Source organism: Gymnogyps californianus, chromosome 2 (assembly GCF_018139145.2).
Source record: "Gymnogyps californianus isolate 813 chromosome 2, ASM1813914v2, whole genome shotgun sequence".
NCBI lineage: Eukaryota > Metazoa > Chordata > Aves > Accipitriformes > Cathartidae > Gymnogyps > Gymnogyps californianus.
Window position 1 is genome coordinate 72,266,876 of NC_059472.1, and position 17,108 is coordinate 72,283,983.

At 37.6% G+C, this 17,108-nt stretch overlaps 1 protein-coding gene across 1 annotated transcript in view; it reads left to right on the forward strand.

Moving 5' to 3' along the window:
• The window catches only part of TMEM245 (transmembrane protein 245), an 86,005-nt gene extending 69,189 nt beyond the window's left edge, over positions 1 to 16,816 (forward strand). Inside the window, exons 15-18 of the mRNA XM_050892749.1 lie at positions 9,554 to 9,654; positions 11,044 to 11,218; positions 14,026 to 14,220; positions 15,820 to 16,816. Of these exons, the coding sequence (XP_050748706.1) occupies positions 9,554 to 9,654; positions 11,044 to 11,218; positions 14,026 to 14,220; positions 15,820 to 15,865 (517 nt within the window). The 3' untranslated portion in view covers positions 15,866 to 16,816. The remainder of the gene's footprint in view (positions 1 to 9,553; positions 9,655 to 11,043; positions 11,219 to 14,025; positions 14,221 to 15,819) is intronic.
• Positions 16,817 to 17,108: the final 292 nt, after the last annotated feature.

Sequence of the window (17,108 nt, forward strand, 5' to 3'; positions counted from 1 at the left end):
TCCACCAGTGTAAGCAATCAAAATACCCTCTTCTCTATGCTTGTGATTCATAATTTTATAATAGTAATAATCTGAACAGACTGGGAGTTTCTTAATATAAGGCTGCAATGGATCTCAAGCTTTATTGAGTCCAGCTAGCTGTTGCTCTCATTGATGAACTTTTTAAGCTAAAATGGGGATCTAAAAGAATTACATCCTTGCAAGTGGTGTGGAGAATAATAAATGTTCAATGTACAGTGCTAGTGCATGCTAACAGCTAAGAAAGGCTTGAGTAAGGCTAAAGGGAAGACTGACTGCATAGCTGAACAGCAAAGTAACAAAGGCCAAGGAAATGAGAAACTATCCTTTTAAAAAGCTGAAGTTCTAGCTAAATGAAGAAAACAAAAGGATCATAAACTTTAGCAGATAGAAATAGGCCTAAAGGGGGGGGAGGCAGGGGAGTTTGATTCATTTGCTCAAAGCTCCACAAAATGCTGTTAAACCGAAATACCATTAAACCAAAATACCATTTTTCAAATGCAGCAGGAGCAAGAAGCACTCGGGGGGCTGAGGGATGACAAGGAGTACTCAGCAACAACAAGGCTGCTGCAGGCTGTTGCAGGGGGGAGGTAAATTGATCCTGTGGTGTTCGTTGCTGTGAAGGTAAGTGGAGGGAGTCACGTTGTAACACCCTTCTTATGGGTGAGCTGCAGCAGAATCTCTCAGACATTACAGTGACTGTAGAAGAGGTTGTAGAAGAAACAGACAAAATGAGCAATAGCAAAATGTTGAGAGTAGATGATACTAACTCATGAAAGAAAACTCAAGGGCAAAATTTAAAAAAAAAAAAGTTCCAGGGAACCCAGGAAGTACAGACATGTAAGCTGGACATCAGTACTGTGCAGCTTAGCAGGAACTAAAGTTAAGGACATAACAGCACCTGGTGAATATGATTTACTTGCAAAGAATCAATGGAGTTTTCACAGGGAGAAGTTCTGCCTTACTCTTCATGTTTTTTGAAGTGGTCAGCAAGCAAGACCATTAATAAGTTGATCTGGCTGCTATGTTCTGCTGAAGTTTCATAAAGGCTTTTTACAGCACCTCTTTCCGAAGACTTTCAAGGAAATTAAATAGTGATGAGATAATAGAGAAAGTTTCTGCATGGATAAATAATCAGTTAGAAAGATAAGAAACAGAGGACAGGAGTAAATGATGGTGTTTAGGTAGGGACATCTACTATCCCATCTATTCATAATTGTCCTGGGAAAGAAGTAGAGAGGGACACCTCACCAATGCTGCAAAACTATTTGAGCTAGTAAGGATGAGGACTGATTGTGGAATTGCAGCAGGACTGTAGACAAACTCAGAAGACAGCAGTGTCTGGGGAATAAAATGACAGATGAAATGTAGCGTAGGTGAAAGTGATGCATACGGGTGAAAACCAGTTCTAACTTCACACATAAACTGATGGCCTCTGTGCTGTTACTGCTTGGGAGCTGTATTTTCAGGTAGGCATGCTAGCTCAGTGCTTGGCAATACTTAAAGACATCTGCCAGGCATATCAAACATTAAGATTTGTTACAACAGACATAGACAACAGAAACACAGAATATTACTCCCATTGTATGAATCTGTGGTTTGCCTATACCCTCAATTAGTGTGTGCCATTCTGGTTCCTGCATCTCGAAAAGCTAGGAGGGCAACAAAACTGATTAAAGGAATGAAGGTATGCATCAGTTTCTGTATGAGGAATGACTGAGCTGATTAGGACTCTTCAGCCTGGAAAAAGGATGTTACACCACTGAGGTTTGCAAAATCAGAACCAGTGTGAAAAGGATCACTGGGTTGGACTGCTTATGGTCTCTTCCAACATAAAATCTTGGGATGACCAAAAAGCAAGCATGCAGTTTCAAAAAATAAGAAAGGTGTGTTGGTTCATGCGACAGGCGGTGGACATGGGGCAGGTCTTGCCAAAGAATGTTGGAGTTGCAGCAACTTGCAGGATTAGACAGGGCTAAGAATAGGTATTAATTGAGGATTACTAAATAGACAGCCTGCATCAGGTTCATGATATCCCCTGAGGTGGAAATAGAGGCTGGAAAAAGGTTCAAGGGGGTTGTTATGTTTGTCGTATTTCTTTTGTTCCCTTAGCATCTGCTTCTGGCCTCTACTGGAGATGGGATGCTGGCTAGACAGACCTTTGGTCTGAACTAGTTTGGCTTTTTATATGTTATGTTCCAAGATCCATTTTAAGAATAGTTAGGTGTTGCACTTAGTAAGCATCGTGGTCTGCTCATGATAAAAATCTGGAAATGTTAGAAATAGTTGATTCAGAAATAACTAATGCTTTCACATGTGCTTCTCAGAAGAATAATTGTAAGTTTATGTGGTGTATGTGACTAAACCAGGCCAAAATAGTCATTAAAAAATAATTACAAATATTACGAATACGAAAGTATTGCGAAGAAATAATCAGATGTAGAATTTTTACAGGTTGGACTATATGTTAATTGTTCTTTTTCAGAGAATGTAGATGTTTCTCTGTTAGAGAAGAAGGTCTGTTTGTCGCTGTGTCCTTCAGACTAATTGCCACTGCTTAAAAGTCTGAAGTTTTGATACAGTCACTGGAGCCCTGTCCTGCCTTGAGAGGTGTAATATTTGCATCAGTTACACCATCTCAAGGACCTATGCTTTGTTCAAGACTATATGACTTTATCTGATTAGTGTCATTACTAGCCTCTATGTTGGAGCTGTTACCTCTTTGTTCTGTTGTATCGTTCCTAAGGAGAAATTCATTTCAACAGCAAAACTGTTGAAATCTTGTCATGGGAGTTGTCTCTGAAAATCATTTGCATGCTTATATTGCTCCTGAGATGATTTTACTCTGTCAAGAAACACTTACTGCCACTTCTGCTTTTATTCATAGCTGGAATATATGTTAGCGCGCTCTGCTTATTTTCATATGTAATTTGAAACTGAAAAATAATGAGGGTCTTTTTTTATTCCTGAAAGAACGGAACCCTTAAAGAGACTCAAAGAACAGCTTAAGAGTTTTTTTGCAAAAGGACTTCTTTGAGTCATTTCATTCTTCAGTGTTCTCCTGGTGATCACTTGAAATTTGGAGGATCACTGTAGAAAAAGAATACTTCAGTCTTTTTTAAGATAATAGCTGTCCTTTGATTGTCACTGGTAGCTTGTATTTTGCAGCGGATCTTGGTGGTGTCTGAAGGAAGAAAATGAGTTATTTGGTTTTGAAGTTATGGTGACAGCGGCTGTTAGTTTTAGCTGGGATAAGACAGCACTAGTGTGCAAAGAAGGGTTCCTGCCCTCCAGCTGCGAGTGTGCTGGCTTCTTTCCTGGTGGGAACACAGCTATTTATGCCACTGCTCTATGAGTTGGATGGGGAGTAGAGAGCTGAGCTAGTTAGTTAAAACTAACGCAGCAAAAAATAATTATTAGCTGAATTTGTTGTAAAAATCATTGTGGCACATAAAAGAGACTGTGCTGGCAGGTAGACAGAGGAAGAGTGGTCTGGGGCAGAAATGAATGCTTGAGAACAGGGGAATGGGAGGGCTCTTTTGTGGCAGTTCTGAGTTAACCTGATTTGAAATAAATTGTGAAATTGTGCTATGAAGTTTGGAATGCATTGCATTTGCTTTTATACCTTGAACCCTCTGCTTTTAAGATGTAAAGGTTGTATTCTCAAAAGAAATTGAGTAGCTGGAGTTTCTTAAAGCATCATTTTGAGTTAGTCAGCTCTGTATACAGGAAGATTTTGCAACAAAGATACAGTAGAATCCTTGTAATGTCTACTTAGAGAATATGGGAAAATACCAAACATCAGTGGTGTAAAGATGATGACGAAAGAGTGAAATTGTCTTTTTCTAACAGTATTTTTGGCTTAGGGTGCTCCTGTTACCAAACTTGATTTTAATTGGATTGTAAACCACTGTGTGGCTTGTAAAGTGTTTTATAAGGTATTTAGGGAAATGCTAATTCTTGCAAACATTTCCAAAGACAAATATCACTTTTGTCTAGTTTTCACTCTTACGCCCATTCAGCGGCCAGGGTCAATATGCCTTCATTATAAATTTAGTATAGTAACCAGTAAATCTCTCTTCTGAACTTATTATATGCTTACTCTAATCTTTCTGGAAACTCTAATTCTCATCATTTCAGCCCATATACTCTTCTTTCCTCCAGTGCTCTGGGAATAGAGAGATCTAGAAAGTCAAATTAACTCTGAGGTCAAAAAATGAATGCTCTGAGTTGAAGCTTTAGGTATGTTCTGCATCCCAGGAGTCTTCACTTTTCTGTCTCTTTCCCTTCAACTGGGGTTGTTGCAGCATTAGGTTGAAATTTCTGAAATTTCACTGTGTCACTAATGGTGAACAGACCTTACCTGCAGGCTCTGTGAAGTGAACCTGAATTCAGGTGGACATACATTTAATGCAAACTTCAATAGAAGCAAAGGGGAAGCTGTAGACTTTTTATGGCAAATCAGTAAAAGAGAAAAAAAATCCACTAAAACCCACAAAACCCATAAAATGAAAAGGGGGCACTTTCCCTTGTGAAATCTACAAGCAAATTTCCTAGCTTTTCAGTGAAGTAGGAAGAACTTTAACAAAAAAATATTTAGGCCAGCTATGCAGAAACATTTGACAATTTGACAGAAGTTTCTTCATTTTTAATCTCAATAATGTGAAGTATGACCCATGTCCTCTGATTTTTTTTTTTTTAAATTTTACATGCTTTTCAAAGCTCAGTAAAATGGAATATGTATGTCTAAGTATGCCTTACACCAGATTGCCATGAAGCGCTCATAAATTACACATTTGCAGATGACAGCTCTTGCAGGTAAAGTTGTTCATCCAGATACAGTGCCAAAGAGAGACATGAGCAGCAATTGGATTTTATGATTTCTGAAACATACAATTACTCTTGTATGTAAAAGGAAGCTGTATGTATGCCAATAACATATTAAGAGATGAAATTAATTTACTGTCATAATTTCATCAGGAAGGTCTGCATTTTACAGATGGAAACAAATTCATTCAGCGTTTGCACTAGCATACCTCATCATCTTTAAGATCTGGTATCACAGATGCAGAGTAGCTGAAGCATACTGCTGATGAAGATTCCGGTTAGTGTTTTCAGCATTATTTTTTTAGCTGCCTTAACCATGAAGTCAAATGGATATGAATTTTGAGCGACTTTAAGATATGATTCTTAGTTTTTCTGGCAGAAGTAACAAACATGAGTCTTCAGAGACTTTAGAGTTCTCCTGGGCCATATTCACCACAAAGTAGGATCCCCTGTGCTTTTTTCTGACTAGTTGAGGCAGACACAAAGAAAGGTGAAGGAGAGGAGGAGAACAAAATTAGGTATAGCCTCCTCTTGCTTCCTGCTTGACCACTGGCACCTCACAGCTTCTTAGCACTGTGTGATGCCTCCTGCTTTCAGCTTATTAGTTGTGTGTACTAGATGCAAGGAGCTAGAGACTGTTCTACAGTCTTTTAGAGGTATGTGCTGTTTTGCTATTGAAATACATTACATATCAACTTGCAGAATGACATCAGACCAAGACATACCTGTTGGTCCATGATTAACTTCTCTGTTATTCTGCTAGTGCATCTGTAATGAGTAATGGACTTAACAGTGCAAAATTTTCTTAGAAGCTGCAAGACTACATCAGCAAAAGACATGGCAGAACTTGAATTTAAATTTGAATGAAATTAATCTGAGGATAAAAATTATGCTTGTCTGAACTGAAATGTGAAAACTACGTAAATTAGAATGGCAGTTTTGGATGCTTTCTTATGAATGAGAAACGGTTTTGCACTTACACCCGAACATAGTTAAATTTACAGCAATTAATTCTGGCTGTTGGAATAATTTTTCTGGATTGTTGTCTTTTGGTTACCATAATAAGACTTCTTGGTAGTCTCTGTGGGAAAATCTAAAATGACTGCTTGTTTAAAAAGTCTTTCCTGTAGTTGTAGATGGATATTTTAATTTCAAGTGAAGTTGATACTTCAGATACCTGTCTCAAGCCAGAGGCCTGCCTTGCCTCCTGTATACTGAAATGTAGTTTTGGGGTATACTTACAAAAGTTGTTAAGACCTTGTTAGTTTTACTACAGTACAGAAAACATCTTTATGGGAAAAATAAGGAGATAGTTCAAGGAAAGTTTTAAAATATTTTTGACAACTGAGATGTATTTCTGCCACAGTTCCTGTTTGATTGATAGGAAAAAGATTTACTTGAAGATTGAATTATAGCTTGTTGAAATCTGGATTCTCATAGATGCTATTAAATATTTAGATTTAATGCTTCCTTCTAACAAATTGTTCTGGATATGTTGGGGTTTTTTTCTTTTTGGTTTTGTTTTGGAAGGACCTGGCAAATTGCATTAAAAAAAAGTTGAAAACTTTGTGTCACCAATGAAGAGTTTCAGAAATTGTGAGATACCTTCTTTATAGTGCAAAGGGATTTCTGTGGGACAGGTCTAAGATTTAAGAGACCAACAAGTCTGAGGAAGTTGGCTTGACAAAAGCATAAGGGTTTAGTGGGAACAAATGTATCTTTAGTGCAACCAGGGGAAGTGATGGGGTTTTTGTGTTAAACCCTCGTGATCATTGCAGTATAGATAGCACTTCATCTTTCCAGCTGCCTGGAGGCTTCCATTGCTGAAGACCCAGTTGTAATTGTTCATGTTCTAAATTCTTAAAATCCAGCCACAGATAACTTGCACATATGGATTAAAGTGGTATTTAGCCCTCTGTTTTTGTAAGGTATCCTTAAATAAAATGTTGATAGATTGATTATTTTTCTCCCCTTTTTATATGATGATGTGCTGGTTTTGGCTGGGATAGAGTTAATTTTCTTCACAGTAGCTAGTATGGGGCTACGTTTTGGATTTGTGCTGGAAACAGTGTTGATAATTCAGGGATGTTTTCGTTATGGCTGAGCAGTGCTTACACAGAGTCAAGGCCTTTTCTGCTTCTCACCCACCCCACCAGCGAGGAGGCTGGGGGTGCACAAGAAGCTGGGAGGGGACACAGCCAGGACAGCTGACCCCAGCTGACCAAAGGGATATTCCATACCATAGGATGTCATGCTCAGCATATAAAGCTGGGAGAAAAAGAAGGAAGGGGGGATGTTTAGAGTGATGGCATTTATCTTCCCAAGTAGCTGTTATGCGTGATGGAGCCCTGCTTTCCTGGAGATGGCTGAACACCTGCCTGCCGATGGGAAGTGGTGAATGAATTCCTTGTTTTGCTTCGCTTGCGTGCGTGGCTTTTACTTTCCCTATCAAACTGTCTTTATTTCAACCCACGAGTTTTCTCACTTTTACTCTTCTGATTCTCTTCCCCATCCCACTGGGTGGGGGGGAGTGAGTGAGTGGCTGTGTGGTGCTTAGTTGCCAGCTGGGGTTAAACCAGGACAGATGTTTATACATGACAGTTGACAGAATCAGTTTCAATTAATAAACAGGTTCTTGTTACAAAAATATTATGCTCCTTTGTATCCTCAGAAAGAGCAGACATGAATTAAATGTCACAGAAAATGCAAAAAATTAAGACTTGAGTAGCTAAAGTATGAAAACATCTTGAGGTTTTAATGCAAACTCTCCTTTAGCATTCTTACTGTGGCTTTGGTTTTTGGGATCTTCTCTCCTCCTTGCCAAATTTCTTTTACGCCAGAAGCTTACTGTTCTTATAACTGAAATACAGGTGAGTATTTCACTCTTCAAAATCTGTAGGTTCTATATATTTTGGTCTGTGATTTCTCATTTTAGTATAGAAGTTTATCTAAACTGCAAAGTATTCAGGCTCTTTTCACTGGGGCCACCACGTATTTGTAAATATTCCTTCCCCTTCTTCACACACCACATAATAATTGTCTGTCAAAGGTTGAATTTGTTACTTCAGGTCATTCTTTAAAGCTTGTTTTTTTCCATATTTTCCCTTTCCCTCTTTTGGGGGGAAAATGGCTGACAACAGCTGTTCGTAGTTAATCTGTTAAGAGAATCTCACATTTTGAACAACAGTGTTGATGTGTGAGGTTTATTATGCACTCACAACTTCCAGTGGGTGAATTTTAAATAAGATAATTTTGATTCAGCAGTCATTTGGGAATCTATGCGTGCCTTTAGGTGAGAAAGAAGGGCAAAAATATGCAAACTGCCCATGGAAGAAATAATGAGCATAGTGCCCAAAGAAGCAAAAGCTGGGAGTCTTGGAATTCTTGCTGGTAGTTCAGAAGAGAAGATTCTACCTAGTAGTGTAATAGCAGAGAAGGTTTCTTTTCTAGAAAGCTTTATCGACTCAACAGAGGGAAAAATCTGTGCCCTTAGAGGCTTTAGTTCCAGAACGGGCCGTTTTCTGTGCAGGCTGTGTTCCTCTTCAAAGTGCAATGAAAACCTTTCTGCTAATCATCTGGCTCTGTGATTTCTGTTGCATATCCTCCTGTCCTCTCTGCCCTCCTGCCAGAGTTCCCAAAGCTGCATAGTCACAAGCAGTGTAACTGAAAGCATGAAATGTAAAATGGGAAGTTAATCAGCAAACTTTGCATTTATCTTTTGCTAAGAGGATGTGTGTGCCACCACTTCTGCAATGATGTAACTGTTAGGACTGTTCTGAGGGGAGGAACTCAGGGATAGTTTGGTTACTTAGATCCAAGCTAAAATAGTGGTTTCAGGAAGCTTCCTGCCTTTCTCAAATAAGGGTGAAAAACTGGCATAATCAATGGGGAGATATACCAGTTTTAGAGTATAATTTTTGTGACTGTAGTCATAAGGCACAGGTTTTCAGTTCAGTTACAGGGTAATACGCAGTTAGCTGCCTGTTTGCTGTCTCATGAAGCTGTGGTCACACTTCAGAGAGGAGAACTTTGTTTTGTGGCCAGCATGTTGGACGTAGATTCAGCAGGATTGAATTAGATTACCAGACTTTCTATTTGTTTTTTAGTAATGTAACCTAGTAAGCAACCTAAAAGCTAGGAATATAAAGATACTGAGGCTAAAATCCAGTAATGAATATGAGGTGCTCAATTATTTTCATCTAGAAAGCCATGTAAGTATGTAGGAAAGTAAGAGTTTAAGCAGCCTATTTCACTTCACGGACCAGTGGTTTTAATCCAATGAGAATGAGCAGGTATAGAAATGTAAGCAGATAAAGAAAATTAATGAACAGGTAGAAGTGGAAAAGGGCAAAGAAAAAGTAGTTCATACGTAGAATGGTACTGCTTCTCATAGATAAAAGGTTATTTTTGATAGAGGATGTGGTCTGATGCTTGAGCAGTTTCTTTCAAGGAGTTTATCCCTGGAACCCATTGTACAGTGAAGCACAGTCTGGGGTTTTTGTGTCTAAATGCCTTAAATGACAGATGTGATGGATACTTATTCTTTTCATAGGGAACAAATGCATAAAGGGTTCAGTGTTACGTTTTGAGTTGTGTTATTTGTGGCACTAATGGCTTTCCGGTTTTTCAAAGCAGCTTGTGTATATCTTTATAGTTACCAGAATCCTATTGCCAATAAAATTTAACTGAGTTTCTTTGATTGTTTTAGAGGTGTATTTGATGCTTCCCTCAAAATGGCTGGGTTCTATGGACTCTACACTTGGCTGACTCACACTATATTTGGGATTAACATAGTCTTCATACCATCTGGTAAGAATTTTAACAATTATAATCTATTTACAGATAATATTACATAATTATTTATTGTACAAGATCAGTAGGATTAAATGTTGCTGATAAGATTAGTCTTGAAGTTATTTTTAGAGAATGGCCACGGGTAGGGTGGAGAGAAGCCCGTGATTGCTATCTTACCTCTGAGCCTTGCCTTTTTCTGTTTTCACAACACGTCCCCTGCCAGCTATTTTACTTCTCCTGTCTGTTTCTTTTGCTGGATGTAATTCTTTCTCCCTTCTATTCAGTTCAAGTCTTTCCAGCTTTTAAGTTCATTCTGCCTGCTTTGGCTTTTGTTTCTTCCATAGTTGATAGGTGCTGATTTTTCAAGATGCCTAAATGCAGGAAGATGTGGCATCATGAAAATGCACGATAGAGGTGTGCTGCTTATTCTCAGTACTGTTGCCTGACTGTATTACCAGTCTCTGGTTTTCTGTTATTCTTTAATCTTAGCTTTGGAAATGGCTGAACAGTTTTCACTGAAAAATCTTCTCCCCTTTTCCTTTTTTAACTCTCTTCCCCTAAAAATAATAATAATAATAGTAGTAATTAAAAAAAAGTTGTACCTTCATGTATGAGGGAACAAAAGGGGAAGCTATAAAGCGACAAAAACCAGTGTAATAGGAAATGGCTGTATTATAAAGTGCAGCTACCTTAAAGGCATTGATTGTCATTAGACCTACTTAGAAGGTAATGGTTCTTTTTCTTTCAGCTACATGCAAAATCTTAGAAGTTTTTGCTTTCTGGTTAATGAGACCAAAAAAGATGAAAAAACCCATTAATTAGTTTTTGTATTATGTTCATTCCTGTTGTATTAAATTAGAATGACAGCAGTATTGCATCACTTTAGATTACAACCGGTATTTGTATAATCAGAAGGGTGTATGCGTGTGTATACACGTGTGCATACAGAAATACGTAAGTCATGGGTTTTATATTTGCCTAGTTTCTCACAGTACTACCTACATTATTATGGTTGACTGCAGGAGATCCAGTAAGTTACAATGAGATTTCTGCTTGTACACTTTCTTGCACACAGTTGCTAATTTGTAGTTATGTAGAAGTTTGAAATGTGCATGATTGGTATAACTAAATTTTTCTGAATTGGTGCCTATTTTGGAAGTAACTCCTTATGACTGACAGTTGGTGAAGCTTTTATGTATGGGGAATAGTGTAATTTTCTTTTTTTCCTAAACCACAGCTATAAAACACCAAGGACCTTATGTGGCACTTCTTCAGTGTCTTATTTACAACAGCTGATAGAAGTGGGACCAGCGGTGTGGCAAAAGTGTCAGAATTTAACTGTAAATATATTTGTGAAATATGTTTCTCTGGTCTTTTTCTCACCTCTGCTTCTGTGTGCTCTAGCATTAGCAGCAATCCTTGGAGCAGTGCCGTTTCTGGGGACATACTGGGCAGCCATCCCTGCAGTTCTAGATTTGTGGCTTGTGCAAGGACAGGGATGCAAAGCCATTTTGCTCTTGGTTTTTCACCTCTTGCCAACCTATTTTGTAGATACAGCAATTTATTCAGATATATCAGGGTAAGTACATTGAAGACTTTTTAAAGTTACTATTGTAAAAATGCTTAACCATCATTGACACCTTTAATTAAACTTACTTTTCTGAAGCAGGCAGAACAGTATCTTTAAGCATAGGAATAGGTGTAGTGATATCACCTCGTAGTAAGAAGTCCTACTGGCCTAAGTGCTTTACTTTCCCAGGCCTCTTTTCTGTGAACTTGGTCACTTTAGAGGTCTTGAACTTGTTCTCAAAGTCAGAAAAATCAACTGTTTTGGTTGGTAAAGTAATTCTAAGAATATCTTTGCTATTTATCTAATCATTGACTAAAGAAGTGTAGCATTCTCCTTTACATCACCTAATGCCAGATGATGCTGCAGAACAAACAAGAAATCCATAAGCTAGTTAGGGACCTGAAAAAAATACTTTAATTTTTCAGAATGGATTGTGAGAATTTTGAGGATTTTTTTGAAGCCAGCCTTTGTGTTGTGTCACCGTACCTCAGTATAGAAATCTATTGATTATGGATTGATCTTTAAATGTGTTGAGACAGATGAAATTGCAAAACTGGAGATAGGCTTCTACTGAGACAGTAGCCAGTGCTGTTTTGCTGTTGTGGGAGGTAGGTACAGATTTCTTGAAAAATCTTGCTAGGCGTTTGGCTGCCTCTGTTGGCTTGAAATGTCTCCTGGTTTCAGCTTTGAGTTTGTACACAGAGAAACAAACTCCAAACTATGGAGACAAAGTCAACATTTGCAGTTTTATCTGGAGTGCAACTGAAATGTCCAATGACATTTTCTGCTGCTGAAATATCTAGCGAATCCCTTTATGCAATTCAGACTAGAAGATAAAGCAGCACTGTTTAACAGAGTCGGCAAAGATATGAACTGTCAAGTTTCATATGTGCAAGACATGTTCACAACTATGTACAATATAGATATAAAGTTGCACTTCTCTAGTTACTGCTTCAGTCTTGATCATCAAAAACAATCCTAGTGAACTGCTTGAATTGAGGACTTCATGGTCCAGACTTAGTTACATGCTAGTACTAGTCCCTCATTTGTGCTGATTTTTATTATAGTAGAGTTAATGTAGAATAAGGACACTAAGTGTTTCAGTTCTGTGTTAAGTTAGAAATTAATATTTTTGTTCACCAAATTTAATTACACTGAACAGAGAGAACCTAATGATAATATGCACAATATTAATAACAATTTTCATAAACTTCCACTCGTTATTTTGCGTGACTTAAAGCTAACAGGTGAAGTATAATCAAATTACAATTTTTTTCCAACAATAAATCATGGATAAATTTAAGGCTAGTAGCTATTTAATCAGCCAATAATTCTTCCTACTTATTAGAATATATTTTTGACTGTAGGGGATGCAGGCTCTGTTTACTGTCCAGAAAATATATGTGTCAGGAATAGATTTTCTGACAGTGGAGCAAAATTGTATTCTTCTCATTAAATAGAACAGTAAGCATCATGCTGTCTTGCAGATTAGATTAAATCTATTTGAAATAGCTATAATTAGGTTATGCAGGGTTTTCCAAATGCATTAAATTTGTACTGTAGTCCTATTTCATCAGGTGATCTGTTGTTTAATTTAGCAAACTAGCCAGAAGGACATTTAAACTGATGCAAACGCTGGAAAAAAATTATGTGAAGTTTTTAAAGGTTTAGAAATTAATCATGTGTCTGCTGTTGGAGAAACATAAAACTTTAAGGTCAGTCTGTCTCCTCAGAAAAACAATCTGGCCCTACCAGTACGTTAAATTTGGTCTAGGTAAGACATGATTGAGGTGTGTATGATGTAATAGGTCGTTTCATGGTCTCATTCTGCACACAGTTGTGATGAAGGCAAAGACTGCCAGTGTGGGAGTTGGGTAGAAGTCAGGACCATAGTAGAAACCTGGCAGAAACTGCTGGAGCTCTAAACTGACTAGCTGGTATTCTCACTCCATTACACTCAGAATTTAGAGTAACTTCCTGAAAATTGGGCAGTAAGTTTCAACTGTAGCTTTTCGTATATAATTCCATATTACCATCGTTATTTTAGCTATAAAGATTAAGCATGATGAGCAGGTTTTGTGTAAATGCTGTTGATAGGATTCATGTGCACTCGAACTGAAATACGGAAAAGAAGAATGGCATGGCTTACTTTCTGCCATAATAGCTCTTATCAAAAGCTCCATTGGCCCCAACTTTCCAGTAAATATTAATATGTTCATAAAAATCTGGTTTTGTTTTTTATCTGAAAACATTAAAAGCTAATGGTAACAAACACTCAATCTGAGAGGTTGTTCTATAACAAAATGAGAAGACATGACTATTTATTTAAAGAATACATGCTAACTGTTCTTTGAAAGATACAATGCAAGTTGCTATCATCGTGTAAATTAATGTCTTTGCTCAGCGGCGCTCATAGTACATATTGCTAGTTGTCTTATAATTTAACAATACTTGACTATAAAGCATGAACAGTCTTTGTAATCAATCATCTTTCCATTTCCAAAATGGAAATGTTTTTGCCATTAACTCCTTCAGACACTCTTCAGCAGATGTAGCTACTCCATTGTGGATATTGCCAGTGTTATATGCTACAATACATTGTTTGATCTGTTGTGCAAATATAGCACAGAATACAGCTTGGAATATTTGTGCAGTCATTCAAACAGCAGTTTATAGTGTAAATATGGGTATCTATAGATAGCTATGTCATTTTCTAAGCTTAATAAAACTTTATGATTAATTCACATTTCATAATTGATAGTATTGTTGTTTGTTTTTCTTAATTTAATTTTATTCTGCTTGTGCTGTAATTCCAGGGGTGGTCATCCTTACCTGACAGGTCTTGCGGTAGCTGGTGGAGCATATTACTTGGGACTGGAAGGAGCCATCATAGGACCAATTCTACTTTGTATACTTGTGGTTGCTTCCAACATATATAGTGCCATGTTGGTGAGTCCAACAAACTCAGTGCCCACTCCATCGCAAGCAGCGTGGCCATTACAGATTTACCGGTAAGTTATAAATGTCTTGCATGCATTATGTTTTTACATGGATCAGTGTATGTAGGCGTAAGTATAGAGAATGTGTGCACGAGTTTTGTATATGAGTGTGCATACACATCTACATGTGTATTGAAGTATTTGGAGAGGATTCAGCTATCCTATATTCTAGAAATAAAAATTATGGTAAAGTAAAGTACTCAGTGGAACTTGTAAACTTGTGTCATGGTTTAACCCCAGTCAGCAACTAAGCACCACGCAGCCACTTCCCATCCCCCCTCCCAGTGGGGTGGGGAGGAGAAAGGGAAAAAAAGTAAAACTCGTGGGTTGAGATAAGAACAGTTTAATAACTAAAGTAAAATAAAAATACACTACTAACTAAGAATAATAATAATTGTAATGAAAAAGAATACAACAACAACAACAACAACAAAACACCCAAGAAAAGACAAGTGATGCACAATGCAGTTGCTCACCACCCACTGACCGATGCCAGAGCTGTGATCCGTGCCTCCCAGCCAGCTCCCTCCTGTTTATATACTGGGCATGATGTTCTATGGTATGGAATACCCCTTTGGCTAGTTCGGGTCAGCTGCCCCGGCTATGCTCTCTCCCAGCTTCTTGTGCACCTGCTTGCTGGCAGAGCATGGGAAACTGAAAAGTCCTTAACTTAAGATAAGCGCTACTTAGCAACAACTGAAACATCAGTGTGTTATCAACATTATTCTCACACTAAATCCAAAGCACAGCACTGTACCAGCTACTAAGAAGAGAGTTAACTCTGTCCCAGCCGAAACCAGGACAACTTGCAATGTTTGTTTAATGTCTCTCAGCTTCTTACAGAAGGCTCTTTTAGAAAATTCACTGATAATACCTTTGTATCCTATAATTTATATGTTGCCGTTGTGGTAGGAGATGATTGAACATCCTTTTTTCTGTGTAAAACTATTATTCATGGATGTGTAATAGTCAGTGTTCATTGTCCTTAATAAGAGGCCTGCCTGCAAATATTGCATTTTTATGTGTTACTGTACAATACTGCAAAATATAAGTAAACATACTTGAATTTAAAAAATGAGATAACATTATATGCCATTATTCCATTAAAAGTATGATCTTGATTAATCTCTTCATTGAAGTTACCGAATGTGGAATATAGAACTGTATCTTTAAACTGTATGGTTAAGGGATGGGATGAATAAACTCCTAATTGAATACTTAATTAGAGTTGGAAATCATATTGTGAAGTTATTAATGACAGTAGCCATTTTAATGTCTCTACTGTCTTGTTCAATTACATAGGTTAGCTCATCATACACGTATCTTAAAGAGGATTCTGTGCTTGTCAGAAATAATCCTTTGCTTCATTCACATGAATAATGTTGTCATCTTTCATATGGGTAACTTAGGAGAAAAAACACTAATTGGACCTGTCTGTAGTCTCTGACTTGTAGAAATTATGTTCCAAGACTTTACGTATACACCGTAGATAGAGCTTCCCACAGTACGCACAAAAATCTGCATGTGTGTTTGTTTCCTGTTTAATTTGTAGGAAACTAGCTATTTGTAATCACTCAACAGATTTGAGCCTTTTTTTCCCCCACCCCCCAGGTCATCTAGAGAGAGTCCTGAGGAGATGAAGACGGCTGCAGAGTGATGATGGTGCTGTGCTGCACCTGTTCAACCTGAGAGAATCGCTGTCTTCTGTCTTGAGTTCACAACAGCCATGGCCTTCTGTCCCTTTCCAGCTGTGCCTACGGGCAGCTCACAGGGAAGCATAGCTTGGGTTTTAGGAGAAACCACTTCTCGAACATCTGCTGGCCTTACATTATTGTGCACTTTGCCTCTTCAAGAGAGAATGTCTACTTCCCATGGCTTTGCATACTAACACACAGCTCAACTGCCTGGTTGAAGACCCAGAAGACCTTCTGTCTTCATAAAAAGAATAGTTAAGAGGACAGGTATATCCACTGGAGTCATTATCTTATCTGCTGAAACGACTAACTTGGCTTTTATTTATTGGGCTATTTGTGTTATTAAATTGTAGTAGCTTTAAAGAAAGCTAATTCCAGAATATTTATTCTGAGTTAATCTGGTGGCAAAAAAGGTGTAAACCACTAATTGTTAAACGAAAGTAGAATATAATTATTTGCTGCTCCTCAAAGTATTTCTTTAGAGGCTTTGACCATCATCTGTAACTCATAATAACGCTTAAATATTACCCTCTTAGACACACTGAAATTTAATGTTGTTGGAGACTGATATTTCTAATATCTTCCTGAAATTAGTAGACATGCAAATTGTTAAATGTGGGTTTTCCTCATTGAAATAGGAGGACTTGTTTAAGTAGTTTAAATCTTGCCCTCATTTGCAGTGAAATCTGATAGTATTTTGCTGTTTACCCACCATCCCAGTGGAGTTGTCTTGTCAACTAAATTTAATCAAAGGCCTTAAGTGTTTTCAGGCAGAGGTAATGTACAATTGTCATGTCTACTTCCAGTAATAGGAAGAAGTTGAATGGGGATTGTTTAATGTTGGTTTTCAAATGCTGTGGCTGAGTTCAATTAACTTTTCAAACAAATTTATTTCCAAAGAGGAAGGGGAGAGAGCATGGATTTTCATTTAGTTTAGTTTGGTTTTTTCCCCCTGTAAGCCTCTGGCCAAATATCTTAATAAGATATAAGATGTATCGTATAATTTAAGATATATCTTAATAATAAACAGAGTTTGTAAATTCCTAAAATGGTGTGTTGCCTAGGTCACAGCATCAAACTCCTCTAATGCTTTTCTTCCATATGTAATTTTGCTTAAATTGCAGTTTTGGTGACATTTAAGGCCTTTTGTATTGATTGTTGAAATATTTTGACACAATGGATCTTTATAAATGGATCCTTTTTCTA